This window comes from Balaenoptera acutorostrata, chromosome 2, assembly GCF_949987535.1.
Source record: "Balaenoptera acutorostrata chromosome 2, mBalAcu1.1, whole genome shotgun sequence".
Lineage (NCBI taxonomy): Eukaryota > Metazoa > Chordata > Mammalia > Artiodactyla > Balaenopteridae > Balaenoptera > Balaenoptera acutorostrata.
Window position 1 is genome coordinate 55344171 of NC_080065.1, and position 20456 is coordinate 55364626.

Consider the following 20456-nt stretch of genomic DNA (forward strand, 5'->3'; position numbering starts at 1 on the left):
TATACCTTGGCTGTAGGTAGGAAGAATTCTCATTGTTAAGATGTCAATTCACGAGGTCCAGCCCAAACCCAAGAGGAGGGGATTACACAAAGTCCTGAACATCAGGAGGCAGAGATCATCAGGGGCCATCTTAGAAGACTGCCTACCATGGGTACCAATATTAGTAAAGTATCTCTGCATTAATTTTTGTTGAACCCCCTTATAATTTCTCTAAAAGGACTCTGGAGCCAGACTACCTGGTTTAAATTCTGGGTCTTCTAATTAATGTGTGATCTTGCCAAACATTTAACTTCTTCATGCCTCAGTTTCCTCATCTATAAAATAGAGATAATAATAGAACCTATCTCATGCAGTTATTGTGAGGTTTAAATGATTAAATATAGTTCTGAAAAGCACCAAGTATTTGGCACATAATAAACAACTGCACAAATACATCCATAAAAACAACATCCTTCTTTGATTAACTACTTAATGATGCCCATTACAAAAAAAGAACAGTTTTAGCCAAGATGTGTACAAATATAATTTACTAAATTGCATGTTATTTAGTCAACCTTAGGCATTGAAGGAAAAGTTATCTTCTTATTTGCATTTTTAAATCAAAGTTTAACAAGCAAACATATGTAATGTCTGGGATGACCATAATCCTGTTTTATGGTCCTCGTTTGTGCCTATTATCTAGGCAAAACTGCCAATGGTACCCTCTTTCACTCTTAAAGTGTCCCAGACTGCACAAAAATTAAGGTCACTGAAGTGTGTCATAATCCTAGATTGGAATGGAAACTGAATCTAGATAAACACGTTTGCGTAAGGAGCAAACAAACCAGGGATGAAGAAAGAAAGAAAGAAAGAAAGAAAAACCTGAAAAAGGAGGAAGAAAGGTATAGGCAGTGGGGATAGGTAAGAATGGTAGAGCCAGAGTGGCAAGAGAATAATAAATGCTTCAAAATGTCCAAATACCAAAACCAATACAACCACAACCCAAACTCAAGATTCCCCTGCTGCCTGTAAACCCAGCATATTCTTAAAAGCTTAGTAATACTTCATAAAAAATTTAACTGGCATTTCCTTAAGGATTAAAAAAAATCCATAAATGAATACCAAATAAATATTAAGGTACCACATTTAACTTCCTTTTCCTCTGTTTGTAATATACAATCATAAAGTCAATATATAACTCTGAAATATTCTTTAAAATTTTTTTTTTAAACTTGTTTAAATCCACATATTACAGGCCAAGTTTTAGCAAGAAACGATTTTTATAGCTACTTTTAATTTCCCACCTGAAAACATTAGTTGACTTTGGAAATTCTAATCCCTTTAAAATCCAGCAGCATCAAAGCAAATACTCATGATCCCGTAAGAGGATAAATATGTTCATTTTAATTAAAGACTAAATTATGTCTGTCACTCGGTGTGCAATTTTTGCATCTGTAGTTTGAGTTGCATTTATATGTCCTATGCATTTCATTAATGAAAAATTGAAAAGAAAGTATATTTTTTGAAGAATAGCCTATTAACAGAGACACTCTTAAAAGATCTATATCTTGAATTTTCAAGAATTTTGGCTAATAAGAGGAAAGACATCCTCGTATGTTCTACAACATGGATGAATCTTGAAAACACTATGCAAAGTAAAAGAAGCCAGTCACAGAAGACTGTATATTGTATGATTCCATTCATACAAAAAGTCTAAAATAAGCAAAGCTATAGAGACAAAAAGTAGATTACAGAATTTAATCTTCTTAAATTCTGTTTCTAGAGTATCAAGTACAAACTATTAATCATTTCTTGACCTAATTATAGAGTGTCATAGTCCATTATTTTAAAAGAGTTAATAAATGTCAAGTTGATTTAGATGAGCACTAATAATTGTCAGATAATCCTAATCGATCTAGACTATAGAAACAAGCAATGTAAGTTACTACTACTGATATTTTAACTAAAAACATCACAAAAATGGAAGATCAGTTTCAATAAAGCACCATTATTCAATAAAGCATCATATGGTCATATTTGGACAAATGTATACATTATAGCACTAACTCTGGTATTCAGAACTAAAATGTCAGGTATAGTTGATACACTATAGAGAAGTAACCATTGTTTCTAAAGTGTATCACTTTAGGGCTTCCCTGGTGGTGGAGTGGTTAAGATTCCGCCTGCAAATGCAGGGGACACGGGTTCAAGCCCTGGGCCAGGAAGATCCCACATGCCGTGGAGCAACTAAGCCCATGTGCCACAACTACTGAGCCTATGCTCTAGAGCCCGCGAGCCACAACTACTAAAGCCCACGTGCCACAACTACTGAAGCCTGCGCGCCTAGAGCCCGTGCTCCGCAACGAGAGAAGCTACTGCAGTGAGAAGCCTGCACACCGCAACGAAGAGTAGCCCCCGCTCACCGCAACTAGAGAAGCCGGCACGCAGCAACGAAGACCCAATGCAGCCAAAATAAATAAATTAATTTATTTTTTTTAAAGTATATCACTTTAGAAAGTGACATGAAACTGCTCTATGATGTGGCAAAAATGTTAAGATTTAATAAAGCTAGGAGAATGATGTCAGCAAGGTGGTGAAGTAGAAGATATCAACCTTCATCACCCAACAGAAACAAAAATTAGATAGCAATCCACAAATGAAAGTAGCCCTGGGAGGGCTCAACAGTACAATTAAGAACCTACAGCAACATAGTAGGGCAAAAAATGGAGAATAACTGCATAGAAAGGATCACTGGGGAGATCAGCTTAGTGGAGATGTCTAAAGGCAACTAGGAACAAAGAGGAAGGGTGGGAACTATCAGCCACAAGCCTCAAGAGCCTTGACAACAGCTGTGGACTCGCCAAAGCTTTCACAGTGGAAGACACCGTAATGCTGGTTTTCACAAGCCCCAGCAGCCTGCTCCAGAGGATACCAGCAGTTTTTACCACCAAGGTGGCCAAAAGCTATTGCTGCCACAGACTCTGGGGAAGGAGATGTCACTGTGTCCACCCCAAGAAGGAGCTGCTGTTGTGCTGGCCTAGGAAAAGAACTTCCAGCACTCCCCAACCCTGAGCACATCCCAGACTCCAGAGTCATAGCTGCTCCACCTGTTCCCACACTCCAGAGCCCCAATCTAGGGCCACTCTGTGGCATCCATGCTCCAGACTCCACCCCTGTCTCTGTTCCACACACTTCAAGCTAGCCAGCGCCTGGACCCAAGTGCCACTGTTGCTCTCTATGTGCTCATGCTTCAGACTCCGTCTTCACGGCCACTTCACACATACCTGCAACTCATACATCATTGCTGCTGTGGTACAGCCAGCACACCAACCCAAGAGCTGCTGTCACTCTGCAAGCACTAGCACTCCAGTCCCCAGGTCCATGACTGCTCCACAGGTGCCCACACATCAGACACCAGCACTGGTGTAAGCTTTTCCAAGCCGGACCCAGCACCAAGAGAAATCCCCTGCACCATGACCTATGTGAGAAAAAGAGATCAGATGGTCTCCAGCAGCCTTTGCTGCTGCTGCAGACAAAAGCAGCCTTAGCTGTTGGGGACCCTGCAATCTTCATCAATGCTAACCTCAGCTGATGAAGCTGCATGAAGACTACACTGCTGGGCCTTCTCCAGAGCTAGAAATGCTTCAGCTTTAAGGATACATATAGACTGAAAGTGAAGGGATGGAAAAACATATAAAAGATATTTCATGCAAATGGAAACCAGAATAGAAAAGGGGTAGCTAAACTCATATCAGACAAAATAGACTTTAAGTCAAAAGCTGAAAAAGAGATGAAGAAGGTCATGATATAATGATAAAGGGATCAATTCATCAAGAGTATATAACAATTGTAAATATATATGTACTCCAAAATCAGAGCACCTTAACATATAAAGCAAATACTGGAAGATCAGAAGGCAGAAATAGGCAGCAATACAATAACAGTAGGGAACTTCAATACCTCACTTTCAACAATGGACATACAGATCACTCAGACAGAAAATCAATAAGAAAATGTTGGACTTGAAATATATTTTGGACCAAACAGACATAACAGACTTGTACAGAACACTGCATGCAACAGAAGCAGAATACACATTCTTCTCCAGCACATCAGGAACATTCTCCAGGATAGATCATATAATAGGTCACAAAACAAGTGTCAACAAATTTGAGATTAAAATCATGAACACAATGGTATGAAACTAGAAATAGGAACAACAGGAAAAAAGCAGGAAATACATGGAAACTTAAAAATACGCACCGCTGAACAAACAATGTACCAAAGAAGAAATCAAAAGAATAGTCAAAAACTATCTTGACACAAACAAAAATGGGAAAACAATGTACCAAAACTTATGGGATACAGCAAAAGCGTATCTATGAGGGAAGTTTACAGCAATAAATGACTACATTAGAAAAAGGAAATATCTAAGACAAACAACATAACTTTACAACTTACAGAAAATAGAAAAAGAAGAACAAACTAAGCCCAAAGTTAGTAGAAGGAAGGAAATAACAAAGGTCAGAACAGAAATAAATGAAATAGAGGTTAGAAAACCAATAGAAAAGATCAAGAAAACTAAGAGCTGGTTTTCTGAAAAAAAATAAACAAAATTGACAAACCTTTAGCTAAACTAAGAAAAAAAGAGAGAAGACTCAAATAAGTAAAATGAGTAATGAAAGAGGAGACATTAAAACTGATACCACATAAATACAAAGGATCTTAAGAGGCTACAGCCAACAATTATACACCAACAAATTGGATAACCTAGAAGAAATGGATAAACTATTAGAAACATACAACCTATCAACTGAATCATGAAGAAATTAAAAAAAACACATAGACTTATGATGAGTAAGGAGATTAAATCAGTAATCAAAAATCTCCCAACAGGGCTTCCCTGGTGGCGCAGTGGTTGAGAATCTGCCTGCTAATGCAGGGGACACGGGTTCGAGCCCTGGTCTGGGAAGATCCCACATGCCACGGAGCAGCTGGGCCCGTGAGCCACAATTGCTGAGCCTGCGCGTCTGGAGCCTGTGCCCCGCGACGGGAGGGGCCGCGATAGAGAAAGGCCCGCGCACCGCGATGAAGGGCGGTCCCCGCACCGCGATGAAGAGTGGCCCCCGCTTGCCGCAACTGGAGAAAGCCCTCGCACGAACCGAAGACCCAACACAGCCAAAAATAAATAAATAAATAAATAAGAAAATCCTAAAAAAAAAAAAAAAAAAAAAAAAAAATCTCCCAACAAAGAAAGTCCAGTACTAGATGGTTTCACTGGTGATGTCTACAGAACATTTAAAGAGGAATAATACCAATCCTTCTTAAACTCTTCCCAAATATTGAAGAGAAATGAACATTTCCAAAGTCATTTTAAGAGGCCAGCATTACTCCGATACCAAAGCCAAATAAGGATACTACAAGAAACAAAATTACAGGCCAATATCCCTGGTGAACATAGATGCAAAAGTTCTAAACAAAATACTAGCAAACCAAATGCAGCAGAGTTTTGAAAGGATCATACACAATGAAGTAGGATTCATCCCTAGGATGCAAGGATGGTTCTACATTCACAAATCAAAAAATGTGATACACCACATGAACAGAATAAAGGATAAAAATCATATGATCATCTCAATAGCTGCAGAAAAAGTATTTGACAAAACTCAACAGCTGTTCATAATAAAAACTCTCAACAAATTAGGAATAGATGGAATACACCTCAACAAAACAAAGGCCATATATGACGAGCCCACAGCTAACATTATACTCAATGTTAAAAGTCTAAAAACGTTTCCTCTAAGATTAGGAATAAGACAAGCATGCCCACTCTTTCCACTTTTATTCAATATAGTACTGGAAGTCCTAGCCAGAGCAATTAGGAAATAAAAGGAAAAAAAATGTATCCAAATTAGAAAGGAAGAAGTAAAATTCTCTGTTTGCGGATGACATAATCTTATATACAAAAAAACATAACAACCCTACCAAAAAACTGTTAGAACTAATAAATGAATTTACTAAAGTTGTAGCATACAAAATCAACATGCAAAAATCAGCTGCATTTTGATACACTAACAATGAACTATCTAAAAGCAATCCCATTTACAATAGCATCAAAAACAATTAAATACTTAGGAATAAATTTAACCAAGGAGGTGAAAGATCTATACTGGAAACTATAAGATACTGATGAAAGAAATTGAAGACAAAACACCTAAATGGAAAGGTACTGCTTGTTCTTGGACTAGAAGAATTAATGTTGTTAAAATATCCATACTACCCAAAGCAATCTACAGATGCAGTGAAATTCCTATTAAAATTCCAATGACATTTTTCACAGAAATAGAAAAAAAATCCTAAAATTCATATGGAACCACAAAAGATCTCAAATAGACAAAGCAATCTTGAGAAAGAAGAACAGAGCTGGTGTCATCACACATCCTGGTGTCAAACTATATTATAAAGCTAAAGTAATCAAAATACTATGGTACTGGCATAAAGTCAGATACATAAACCAGTGGAACAGAATCAGCAGCCCAAAAATAAACCCATGCATATATGACCAACTAATCTTTGACAAGGGCATCAAGAACATACAGTGGGGGGAAAGGATAGTCTCTGAAATAGATGATGTTGGGAAAACTGGATATCCATATGCCAAAAAAATGAAATCAGACCCCTATCTTACAAAACTCACAAAAATAAACTCAAATTGATTAAAAACTTAAATATAGGACCTGAAACTAAAACGCCTAGAACAAAGCATAGATGAAAACCTCCTTGACATTGGTCTAAGCAATGATTTTTTAAATATGACACCAAAAGCACAGGCAACAAAACAAATATAAACAAGTGGGACTACATCAAACTGAAAAGCTCCTGCATGGTATAGGAAACAATCAACAAAATGAAAAGGCAGTATAAGGAATGGGAGAAAATATGTGCAAACCATATATTTGATAAGGGATTAATACCTAAAATATATAAAAATTATACAACCCAAGAACAACAACAAAAAATTCCAATTTAAAAATGGGCAAGGGATTTAAACAGACATTTTTCCAGAGGTAACAAAAATGGCCAGCAGGCACATGAAAAGGTGCTCAACATCACCAGTCATCAGGGAAATGCAAATCAAAACCACAATGAGATATCACCTCAAACCTATTAGGATGTCTATTATCAAAAAGATAAGAGATGACAAATGTATTGAGTATATGAAGAAAAGGGAACCCTTGTACACTGTTGGTGGGAATGTAAATTGGTACAGCCATTATGGAAGACAGTATAGAGGTTCCCTAAAAATTTTAAATAGAACTATTATATGACCCAGCAATCCCACTTCTGGGTATATACCCAAAGGAAGTGAAATTAGTAAATTAGTATCTTGAAGAAGAGGTATCTGTACTCCACATTCACTGCAGCATTATTCACAATAGCCAAGATATGGAGACAACCCAAGCGACCATTAACAGATGAATAGATAAAGAAAAGGTGAAATACATACACACACACAAACACACACACACACACACACACACACACTGGAATATTAGTCGGTCATAAAAAAGAAAGAAATCTTGTCATCTGTGACAATGTGTATGAACCTGGAGGGCATTTTGCTATGTGAAACAAGCCAGACAGAGAAAGACAAATACTGTTTGATCTCAGTTATATGTGGACTCTTTAAAAAAAAAAAAAAGCTGAACTCATAGAAACCAAGGATAGAATGGGAGTTGCCCAGAGTTGGGGGGGCGGGGGGTAGAGTAAATGGGGAGATATTAGTCAAAGGGCACAAACTTTTAGCTATAAAATGAATAAATTTTGAGGATCTAAGGTACAGCATGGTGACTACACATAATGCTATAGGTATACTTGAAATTTGTTAAGAGAGTAGCTCTTAAGCATTCTCATCCAAAAAAAGAGAAAAAAAAAAAAAAGATAACTATGAGATGGATATGTTAATTAACTTGATTACAGCTATCAGCTCACAATGTATATGTACATCAAATCATCACACCATACATTTTAAATATACACAATTTTGTTTGTCAATTATACCCCAGGGGTTTTTTTTGGTTTTAATTTTAATTTTTTTGTCTGCACCTCACGGCTTGTGGGATCTTAGTTCCCTGACCAGGGACTGAACCGGGGCCCTCACAGTGAAAGCACAGAGTCCTAACCACTGGACCACCAGGGAATTCTCAGCCTCAGTTTTTTAAAAAAAGGTTAGATAAAGCTAGCTGATATAGAACAGATTTCACTATATATTATATATACATATATACTTACACATAAAAATAAACATAAATGTATATAAAAATTTAAAAATATATGTATATATTAATCATTTTTAATATGCTCTTTGGTGTTAATTCAATACTTTTGATACCAGATAAAACAACAAAATTTTATTTTTAAATTTTCTTTATTTTCTTTCTGTCTAGTTATGGTGATCTGATATCTTTGTACAGCAGTTTGTTTTAAAATTATATCAATAAAATAAAACAATAAAATATCATTTGCTAAGAGGAGATAACATTTTGAGTTTTTATACTTTTTTCCAAAAGTAAGTATGATTACCTAAGTAACTAGGTTCCAAATGGTTTTCTGCTTAAAACATTTAAATCCCTAGGACAAAGTTTGGCCTAGTAAAGATAAACATATCCATCAATTTTTCTCTGGAATTCTTGATAAACACATTATATATTCTCCCTAGTGAGCTGACATTTCGAGCAAACATAAATCATGATCTTACCTCTAAATGGTGGAGTCACAACCCTGAACATGTTAATAAGTGAGTTACATGAAGCAATTTTCAAAGTTAATATAAAATTATCTATGGAATTCTCATAATTATTTTTACTAAAAGTAGCACTGTGATTTAAACATATGTTCAATTTCACAAATCAAAAATATATAAGGGAGAGTCAAGAACTGGTAAAACCCCCAACCAATAAAAACTTAAATATTAGAGATAATACTCAGATAGTCATCTCATTTAGATAAGTCACTCGGTGGCCCTAATAATTCAAAGATAATTGTAGACTTTTAAGTAAGCTAAAAGTTAATTTGAGACTTCAATAACAATTCAAAAAGGCATTCTATACTGTCCCAAAGGGCATTTTTCTAACCTCCATTACATAACTAATCTAAAATGATATGAGGTATGAATTTTTTGTAGTACTGTTCTTTAAATCCTGAGATAATTTCTAGTGCTATCTGAACACCAGGAGAAAAGTTTCAAAAGAAAATTTTGTGTTCAAATCTCAGACATCAAACAGGCACTCAAAGTAGCTTACAGAAGCAAAGAGCTCTGCAGAGGATCAGAAAAATATCCGGGCCAATTCAGAGTAACAAGTCAGACAGTTGAATGCTGTAGCCAGTACAAAGAAAGGGTGGCTAACTGCCCAGATGTATTTCCCTACTCAAATACTTATAAATGTGCACTCTTAGTGTAACTCCTGTCATTTGATGCAAAAGTTAAAAATCCGGGAATTCCCTGGTAGTCCAGTGGTTAGGACTTGGCACCTTCACTGCAGGGGGGCCTGGGTTCAACCCCTGGTCAGGGAACTAAGATCCCGCAAACTGCGCAGCATGGTGCAGTGCAGCCAAATAAATAAATAAATTGGTTTAAAAAAAAAAAAGTTAAAAATCCAATGCAGATACAATAATAAAAAAATGAAGCATCAAAAGCCCACTGGGCATTGCCTTTTTTGCGGAGAAGTAGAGTTTTATAAATATAAGTACAGATGCCAATGCAAATATCTGTGATCATTCTGTTAAACATATATAACAGATATTTTCCTCTAGTAATTTCATTGAAACTAATCATATCATATATATTTTTACACAAAAGTTTCTATATTTGCACAATTCCTAGTATATTTTTAACTCCTCAAATATATTTGGAAACCATTCCAGACCACAAGACCTGAGGAATTGCAGAATTTATCAGACTGACATGTCAACACATATGAATATAGAACCTTAAAATGTTGGTTTTATTCAGCAGGCATATCATAATCAAAGTTTTTTGGTTTACAATGTGAGGTAGATGAAGTCAATTAAAATAAGTGTAACTGTAAAAAAATACATGAACTCAGAAACTTTAACTCTACAACTCAGTTAACAGGAACATTTTTCAAAATGCTAAATTCACATTATCTTACTGGGTCTCAAGATTCTGATCCTGTATACTTTATACTCCCCCTCCACAGAGTCTAATGTGGAGTCAGTCAATGGGCACACCACAGATGACGCATATGTTAAATACTGCCGTGCAAATTAAAAGAAATAATCCACTTAGCCAAGATAGAATAACACTTCCATTTTGCTTATCTGTTTATTTGTTATTACTTGTTTTCATTTTTAAATACTAATAAGAGATCAAAAGACAAGCATCTTTAAATGATTTAAGCATGGTTCTAACCAACCATGATTAGAGTATTAAAAAGTTAAGACAGCAAAGTATAATCAAAGAAGACAGGATCACCAGGGCTTGAGCCCTGCTCCTTCACTTAAATATTTTGAACTGGTCTCCTCATTTCTTACATGGGAAAAATAATAAGAATATCTACTTCACAGAATTTTTGTTGGAGAGTAAGGAGAAAATGGATCTGAATACAGTTTTATAAAAAAGGAAAGAAATATATGAATTCATTGGGTTATCATCAAGTAATAATTTTGCCTGAGAGAAAAGCTATTCAACATATAGTATAGTAAATATGCTTCTTTATATCTCTTAATTAAAATATTTTAAATTAAATAAACATTCATCTAAGTAAACTGAGTAACCACCGATGTCCTCCTCCCTTTTAACAATTTGGAGGTAAGACTAATTAATATATTTTATAACCAAGAGTGATGACCCATTTTTATGTTTAAAACAGATTTTTCTCATACTTTTCAATCTTGATTTTAGCATGTATTTTGTTCAATTAACAAAACATATATGTGCTTCCAGTTAAAATTTATGAATAGACCTTAGTAGAAGAAAAGATATATATTAAATTTCTAAGTCAACGCTAAATCTTTTCTCTTATTTGGTTCATTTAATGCAAACACAACAATACTGCAGTATATTCTTTCTCAGTGGTGAATAATAAATTACCATTTTGCTTTCTCTATACTCATTACCTGAATGAGGCTTTAGATAGGACCAAATATAGTTACAATATCAAACACAATAATCAAAGGTAAAATACTTGCAACAAACCATACCTAGTAATAAGAACTGCATTATCGTGGTGGGCAATCCCATTTTCTGGAATGGTGTTTCCATCACTTTGGTGGGAGAGAATGGATTTCTGCCATTTACAGAAGCTATCGAGGGACTTGTCTGCATGGTGGTTTATCTCCAAGTTTGGCTGCAATACAACATGCATACCAGAAATGTTCCAAACAAATTACTAAGGTCAGTTGTTAAAACTTTTGAAGGCTAAAGTGGGACTATAATTAGAAGTAGTGGTTTCTAGGAATAACCTCTTGCCAATTTTTATCTCTGTAATATTTGACCTAGAATTAACTTAGTGTATTATTGAACAGACATTCTTTCCAGTTCCAGCTTTAATGATAATGTGAATATATGTGATTATCAGCCTACAAAACCAACCAAAACCACTGTTATAAGGTCTGCCATGCAAATGCTCATCTTTATGCTGAAACATATAGCTAACACACATACATATAGCTTTAACATGACATAAGAGGTATATTCTTGTAAACTCTTTCAAATTTGCTTAAAATATTAAATGCTTAGAGCTGAAAGTCATAGTCAACTAGAACTTTCTAAGAGGAACAATAATAAAATATATTATTCTTTAATACATAATTCTACAGTCTGTCTGTTAAGAGCTTTAGATTTATAAACTAACTCATTCTTACCTGATCTTCTGTGAGAACAATTAAACGGGCCACTATAATATTCACAACGTTTCCTAGGCTGGAATCACGGTAAAGTTTGGCAACCTGACCTCCAGAAAATAAGAAAAGACACAAAGTCAGACAAAAATCATAAGGTGATTGTTTGATTTTATTTTTAAAGCGGTAAAACAATTTTTCATCCATTTAACCACTGCTTATATAAAAAGATTCCTTTATCCCATATCACTTAGAACTCTACCCTCAAGATGCCTTGGTAAAAGATCTGTTATACAAATCTACTTCAAGAAAAACTGTCTCCTAAAGATGAATTACAACATAGTAATTAATTAAGAGGGTGAGCTGATCTAAATGAACAATAAGGTCACCTTTAAATTTATTTTCTATGGAACTGAAAAAGTAATAGATCGATTCTTTCTAACTTTCGATGAGTTAATTCTCAAAATCATTATTTCACAATAAAAATCCATGACCTTAGTCAAAAACCATAACAAACTATTAAGTTAAAAATTATATAGAGGGATCAAACTTACAATATTCATCACACTCAAAATGTAATGTTCAATGTCTTTGCGGCCATGGTAGCCCACCATCATTTTGTCTGCCACTACTAATGTCTCCACAAACCGCTCAATGCTTACTGATCTCTTCTGTCTCTGGTGGATATGTATGCCATTAATTGGTAGTGAAGAAGGAAAAGCAGATGTGTCATTCAACCACCAAGGTTTGCCACTTCTTAGGAGGTCTACAATAAAAACAATTATCTAGTTCACATAGGTTCACTAATTAAACGTATTTATTCATGGAGTTTTCATGTAGACATACTTCTCATAAATTCTCTAACACACTAAGATTTTTCAAAGTGAGGGAAGGGGATGAGGAAATGCAGTAGTGAAAAAATTAAACTTCAAATTTTTCAAAATAATCATATTACCTGAAAAAATTAATAACATTCAACTGCTCATGAAAACAAAACAAAATAAATCTAATAGTTTACTTTAAAAAAGGAATCTTCAAATAATCATTTCATATTTTTCCAGTGAGTGATTATGTCATAATACTTTTAAATTTAGAAAATGTACTTTAAAAGAATCATTTAGAGTTGTTTAAAAAGCAAGTAAAGCATTGACTTTCTAAACAGCCTAAGACAGTTCTGATGAAGAATATTAATGTTGCAAAAATCTATTCCTAAAATGCTTTTTGAGCATTTATTTTAAAGTAAGATGCTTTTATTAAACTATCTTAATAGAGCAATTCTATACTGCTCTAGAAATCTCAAATCTAAAAGGCTGTGAGTTATCTTTTCCATTTAATTTTGTATTCTACAACTATTTATCCTGACAAAGTACCCAAAGTATTCCTTTTCCGAAACCTAGAGGTCAATGGCATTAGACTGAGAGATGAAAGACAATGATTCCGACATGACTCATTTTAAACCACATTTCAGTGTGGATTGCAGCTTTATCCTTTGATTTCTAGATATTTGGTCCTTCAGCACAGAGGAAACTTTTAGTACTATGGCATTTGTAAACACTTGCCTCATTTATATTCATCTTCATTTAATGAACTTGAGCAAGTACAGGTCCTCTGTATACCTCACTTTCATATCCTTATATTGAACAGGAAATCTTTCTAACCGCCACTTACTGAAAAATTTAGTGACGAAAAGTTAAGAGTAATCTATATAATCTACTTGACAGGAAGTGGCACTATACTGTTTTTCTTCAGCCTTTCCCTTTTAAAAATTACTTTGAGAGAAGTTATAAATTTTAAGAAATAAGAGATGGAAAGACCACGAGAAGCATCAGTCAAATACTTTTGAAACTCATATAAATTAAATGAATGTCTTTATTCCTAAAGGTCAAGAGAGGCAGAAATATACTACTTCTTAATTCAATAGCATATCCCCAAGACAGCCAGTGAGTATTCCCCTATGACCATTGTGGCAGACAGACTCTTAAGGTGGCTCCCATAACCTCCTGTGTCCTCATCTCCTCCCTTGAGTATGAGCCGGACCTGTGACTTGCTTCCAACCAACAGAAGACAGGAAAGATGATGGGATGTACATGATTACATGTATATGACTACATACCTATGTTACATAATATTGTAGCATCTTACTAAAGTCATTCCCTTGCTGACTTAGAGGAAGGAAACAACCAAGTTGGTGAATTGTACATTCCTAGGCACTGCAGGTGGCCTCTGGCAAACAACCAGCCAGAAACTAAAGTTTTCAGTCCTATGACAGCAAGGAACTGAATGCTGCCAACAACCATGGGCGTGAGGAAGTGAATTCTTCCCCAGTAAAGACTCTGGATAAGAACCCAGCCCTGGCTGAGGTTAAATAAATAACCTATACATACACAGATTCCTGGTCCACAGAAAATGTGAGATAATAAAAGTGTATTGCTTAAGCCATTGGGTTTGTGGTAATATCGTTATGAGACAGCCAAATCTTTTCTGCATTAACATTACTCCAATTTCTCTTGCTCAGTTTTCTGTGATCATGAAACCACTCATGTATTCAAATCATGCCTAGTCTTCTCCTTCCTCTGGCTGGACAGCTTAAATGTCTAAATACAGGATAGAATTTCCATTATTTTGATAATTTTCACTCTCATTCAATTTCTCCTTATTTTATTTAAAGTACTGTATAAAGAATTAGACCATGATTGGGCAACATAAACACTTAGCAATAGTGTTTCTCATTTGATAGGATTTAGTATAAGGTAGCTGCTGTTATCATCATATTCACAATTTTCAACTTTTTAGCTTTTTTAATTGTTAGTTTGCTTGGCTATTGCTCCATCAGAAATATATATATACAGTGTCTTTGATGGACATTCATAAATGAAAAGATATAATCCTTATACTCAAAAGATTTGTAGTCTGATAAATATATGTAATATACACACATGCATACTGAATGAATAAAATCTAAAAAGATAACATCTTTAGTTTCATTCTAAAGATTAAAATCTTTCCCACATGATTAGATCATTGCAAAACAATATCTACATTTTATAATTGTCAACTGACTGCTTAACATTAAGTTTAATGATCTGTAATGAATATCTCTTTTAGTCTAAAATAAAATACACAACTGACTTGTTTTATTTTGTTTCAAAATAGAGATTAGTAGTTCAAATGATACTCATTACATGTGCTTTGCTCAGTTTAATTTTGGATTGAGTATTGAATGTTAAAGAAAACATTCCTCCACAAACATATGCAATAAAGAACTTTTCCCCCAAAGCCAAGTACATAGATCTCTGTCATCTGAAATATAATTTTGAGTTTTTGATCAATCTCAAAATATTTTTAATATATACAGCCATGCAAAATTATCTCACTGATCTGGTTTATTTTTATTTCTTTTTTTTAATATTTATTTATTTGGCTGCATCGGGTCTTAGTTGTGACATGCGGGATCTTCGTTGCAGCATGAGGGATCTTTTGCTGCGGCCTGCAGGCTCTAGAGCGCACAGCCTCAGTAGTTGCGGCGCAAGGACTTAGTTGCCCCGTGGCATGTGGGACCTTAGTTCCCGGACCACGGATCGAACCTGCATCCCCTGCATTGGAAGGCGGATTCTTAACCACTGGACAACCAGGGAAGTCCCTGATCTGGTTTATTTTTCATTACTCACTTACTACTTCTTGACGGTTGGCCATGTATTTATATGTTTGTTTAAAAGCTTATTTAGTTAACTGTCTCTCTTCACTAGAATGTAAGATCCCTTGGAGTAAGGACTTTTCCTGCTTTATTTGTTACTGCACCCCAGCACTGAGAATAGTCTTGCATATGCATGCTAAATTAATATTTATTTAATAAATACATAAGTAGATAATGCAGGTATAAAGACAAAATAATATCTATATGAAGAGACTATAAGAACATTCAGTTATCTCTGGGTGGTAAAAGAGCAACTTTCATCTTCTTTTTTATTTTTCTTTTTATCCTGTATTTTCTAAAATTTCTACAAAGAACAGATATTACTTTCATAAAAAATTTTTAATCAATAGCTTAAATCTAATTAGAATGGGAAAATTCATATTTGAATATGAGATAAAAATACCCACTGTCAAGAGGGTTTTCATATCTTATATTCTGATATAAACTTGAGTTCCTGATTAACAGATTAACTGGCAATGTATGCCTATAAATGCACATCTCACTTGAACGACACTGTTGAGCTAGTATCACAATTAAGGTAGTTCTTAACCAGACATTTCTCAAACTTATTAAACCTAAAGTGATTTTTTCCCCAATAACATCTAGTGACATTCCCATGGAATTTAGGGAGCTACTACTATAATTCCACTATTGGGAAGCCAGTGAAGGTGTGTAAGCCAGAATTAGGAGATAGACTTGACTAAAGACAGAAAAGGACAAACCTGGAGATAGGAAGACTAGATAGAAAGTCATTACAGTGGACTATGATGGCAATAAAAGTAGATTTGGAGAACTGCCTGATTCATGCCTAAACCATTGAAAAATAAGGCTCTGCCTGGTAAATACCAGTTAGTAATGAAATAGGCACTTCAAAAGAGGATAATCTGAATCTCAAACAGTTAAGAGATACCTTTCAGAACATGATGAAATCTTTAAATATTTTTGCAAAAGGTGATCTTTAAACATCATGTTGTAGAAAAAATGGTGGGAAAATTATATAACAATAAACAGCTAAATATTTGAATCCTAGTTTTTAAAAAATTTATATAAAGTTGTACTTATAGCCTAAATTTTGTTAAATATAAGAGAAATTATTTGCATAATGTTTAGCTTCTTTATTCATTTCAAAGACAAATCAAACCTTTTTTCATTATTTACCATGATACTGTATTTCATAGCTCAACTAGATTCACTTTAAGTGACCTTTTTCTAGTACCAATTATTCTTGACCAACAAGAACCTCCCATAATTAAAAGCCTCAGAGATTACTCAAGAAGAGAGTATGGAGAATGAGAACAGTCAGCTGAGGAGAGAACTTCAAAGAACACTTGTACTTGAAGCAGAAGTAAAAGAGCCTATAAGGATACAGAGAAGAAACAAGAGGATGATGCATTCACTAAATCACAAGGCAACCCATTCCATTTTTACAAATCTACCTGTTGAACCCATTCTATTTTTTATTAAATTTACTTGTTGGTTAACTCTTCTCTGTATTGAGCTGAAATCTCCTTCTGAAATATTCTGCTCCTAGTTTCAGCTACTAGAACTACATGGAATAAATCTACTCCTTTTTTTTTTTTTTTTAATATAGTGGCTCTTTAAATGCTAGAAAAAGTCATCCCAATAATAATGATAGCTACCATTGTACTGAGTAACTAATGTGCGCTGAAAGGAGTACTCAGAGAGGTTGGGTAATTTGTCCACAAGTATGCCAAAGCCCATGTTCTTTCTACTATGCTATGCTATATCCTCTATTTCTCTAAGCTTTCTAATCTTTAGACTAAACAGCCTCCTAACCCCCTACCCTAGTCTTTCTCTTCTCTAAATCAGTCTCCATATGGTTGCCAGAGTAATCTTTTTAAAACCCAAATCTGATCATGTGATTTCTACTGCATAAAACCTTTCAGTGGGATTCCAGTATACTGAAGATAAACTCCTCGACACGGTTTACAAGCCCTTTGTGATTTGGCCACTTTTTATCTCTCCAGTTTCACCTCTCACAACCACTCCCCACCAACCACTATGAATCTCACCCCTTCTCTAATATCCAGTTATATGAACTGTCAGTTCCTGGAATGTGACATTCTCTCTTTTGTTTCAGAACCTTTGTAAAGGCTATTCCCTTTATATGGAACACTCTACCCATTACTCCCTTAGCTTAAATGTCACTTCCTCCCTGAAGCCTTCTTTGACCACAAAAGGCTAGGTTTGTTGTCCCTATTATGTATTTCTATAGTACTCCAACTAACACTATCTTTGAATACTACCTTTAAGACTCTTCAAGTCTCATTCAAATGTTTAGATTCCTACCACTAGCATAAAAATATCAGGCAAACCAAACAGCACAGAGTATTATGGAACACCTGTGCATGAAAGCTGTAACTATTACCTGGATAAAATAAGGTTTGCCCTTCAAAGAAAAAACTATCAAATTTTACACAGGTTTGTATTTTACGGACTTCTTAAGAGCTTCCAAAATTGACTTAAAACTATCAATAGGTGACATCTTTTAAGAGGACTCTGGACATTATCATTCTAATTACTCAAATTCCTATTTACTTTTATTATTAATCTTACCTTACGTGCCAGAAGAAACTGTCAATACAAGACTATACTTTCTAAAAGCCCCACACTCACCCGAAACCCCACAATGAGAGTGATCATATAGATGCCGTTGTTGAAGGGTAGACTTTTTGTAAATAACATGAGGATGGCCATTTTCATAACTAAAATGTTTGGAGTCCTCTGTGGTATTCTTTAATGGTTCAATAAAATATTCTTCATCTTCTGTAGCAATAACACCATGCTAAAAGAAAAGGAAACAAAGAATTTACCAAGAAGAATCATTTTAAATATTAATTAGTAGTATTACCAGGAGTCAAAAATAAACTGATACCTCTCCAAAAAGGAGGTTAAAACACATGTTAATAGAAATTTAGTGAATTATCTATACTCAGCAAAACATTATATAAATTTTCCTATTCTTTAAAAAGGATGTTTAAATACCTTTACATGCTATGCCCTGTACTAAGCATAACACATACATTATTTCCCCTAATCTTCCCAATAACGATGTGAGGTAGCAGAGACCTCTGTATGTTCACTAAGACTTATTTCCTTTCCAAATTGTGCACACAACTTAACTGACTCCTATGTGTTTAGGTATAGCTTTGTAATTGAGTTTTGGCCAATAGAAAATAGGCCGAGCATATACCACTTTCAGGCCCAACCCCCGAGAACCTCTCCGGTGGAATTCTCTACTCTCTCTGAGAAAAGACCTAGGAAAGGTGGAAGCCAAAAGAGAAAGAACATGGGTCCCTGACTGACCTCATGGAAAGCTGTCCAATCTAGACACACATAAGGGAGAAATAAACTATTGTGATAAACTACTCCCATTTAAAGTTCTATGTTCTATATATGTCCTTAATTCATATATGTCCCATACATCCCCATTTTGCAGATGAAGTAATAGGTTCAGAGGTTAAGCACCTGCCCAGTATTATATAGAGGTAAGTGAAGGCACTGGTATTCCCACAAAGCTCTGCTCTTATTTACAGTATTATATTGCCTTACATCTATTTACTTAGCCAAGTCCTACTTAGCTCAGTCATAGCTCCTCTTTAAAACTTCTTTGAGTCCAACTGCAGTAGCTTCAGCCTCCTCTGATCTCCAACAGAGCTTATTATTGGTATCATTTATTTTTAGTTAATTCTATTCTGTTTTGCTGCATCTCAAGTCTTGAATCTGTATTTAAATTTGGTATAACTTTCCAACTGCATGTTTTATTTTCCCAACCATACTATTTGCTCTCTTAAAGAAAGGGTTTCTTGGTATCAGTTACACCCATAGAAAATGTCTCATATGTAGTATATACAGCAAATAAAATTTGCTGATTAAAGGAAATGAGATAGTAAGTGATGTACATCAGAAATAAGAACTTCCATCCTTGTCTAATAGTGTTTTCCTAAGAATGGCACATGTGAGGACTGTTCTTAACCCAACTAATTTACCCTGTAACACTGGATAAAACATAAACACTCTGAGCGTGTTTCCTCAGCTGGAAAAATGAAAGGGTTGGTGTAAATTAGTGGTTTTAAAACAGCACTCTAGGGAGTCCTAAAGGTTCCATGGAAGTGCCCTTAGGGGACTGCCCCAGACAACAAAGGTAGACCTACAGGGCTTGGATTCCTGGGATTAGGAATCAGCTGTGCTTTTATTAATCTATATATTAAGTTTCCACATAACATTTCATTTGAGAAAAGAATTTTGCCGATTTAAAAAGAAAAAAAAAAGCTAAAAACCTCTGGTCCAGATAATCTGTAAGATCCCTTTGAATCTAAACCTCTATGATTCTGTTTAGGGAAATTCATGCTAAGTACCACATGCTTGGAAAGAAAAATAAGACATAATCAGAGCTGCTCTAACTTACAGATGAAGTTGGCAGCCACCTACATGAAATAAGCTAAACAATGCAAAAAACAAAAAAGGAGACCTACTCACTTCACATTATTTTCACCACTGTTTGCTTTACTTTAAGGATATTAGTCCCTAAATTAAATGCAAATTCTGACAGGAATAATATAATACGCCAGTAACAAACTCTAATACCTGATCATGAATTACTTTACCATCAAGATTAACAAAGTAATAGCAAACTGAGCAAGGCTCCTGAAGAAAAGAGGACGCATGCAGAAGAGAGGACTTGTATAAGAAGTTTTGATAAGTGTCTAGAGTACTGCCCAGAAAGGGCAGAGCACTAAAGTCATGTGATCCTGGATTGTGGGCAGAAGATGTCAAAAGGTCCTCAGCAAAAAACTCAGGTTGCTGGAGAAAAATAGAGTCAGAAACTTGGTAAGTAAATAAAATCTCTAATTTCAAGAACGGAAAGGCCTTGGAAGAAAATCCAGAGTTAGGTACTCTG

At 35.0% G+C, this 20456-nt stretch overlaps 1 protein-coding gene across 2 annotated transcripts in view; it reads right to left on the reverse strand.

Moving 5' to 3' along the window:
- Window positions 1-20456, reverse strand: part of ADAMTS6 (ADAM metallopeptidase with thrombospondin type 1 motif 6) — a 274639-nt gene that overhangs the window by 237011 nt on the left and 17172 nt on the right. For both annotated transcript variants that reach the window (XM_057541697.1, XM_057541698.1), the window contains exons 4-7: window positions 18173-18341; window positions 12396-12607; window positions 11866-11949; window positions 11203-11348 (exon numbers count right to left, since the gene is read on the reverse strand). In XM_057541697.1, the coding sequence (XP_057397680.1) occupies window positions 11203-11348; window positions 11866-11949; window positions 12396-12607; window positions 18173-18341 (611 nt within the window). The remainder of the gene's footprint in view (window positions 1-11202; window positions 11349-11865; window positions 11950-12395; window positions 12608-18172; window positions 18342-20456) is intronic.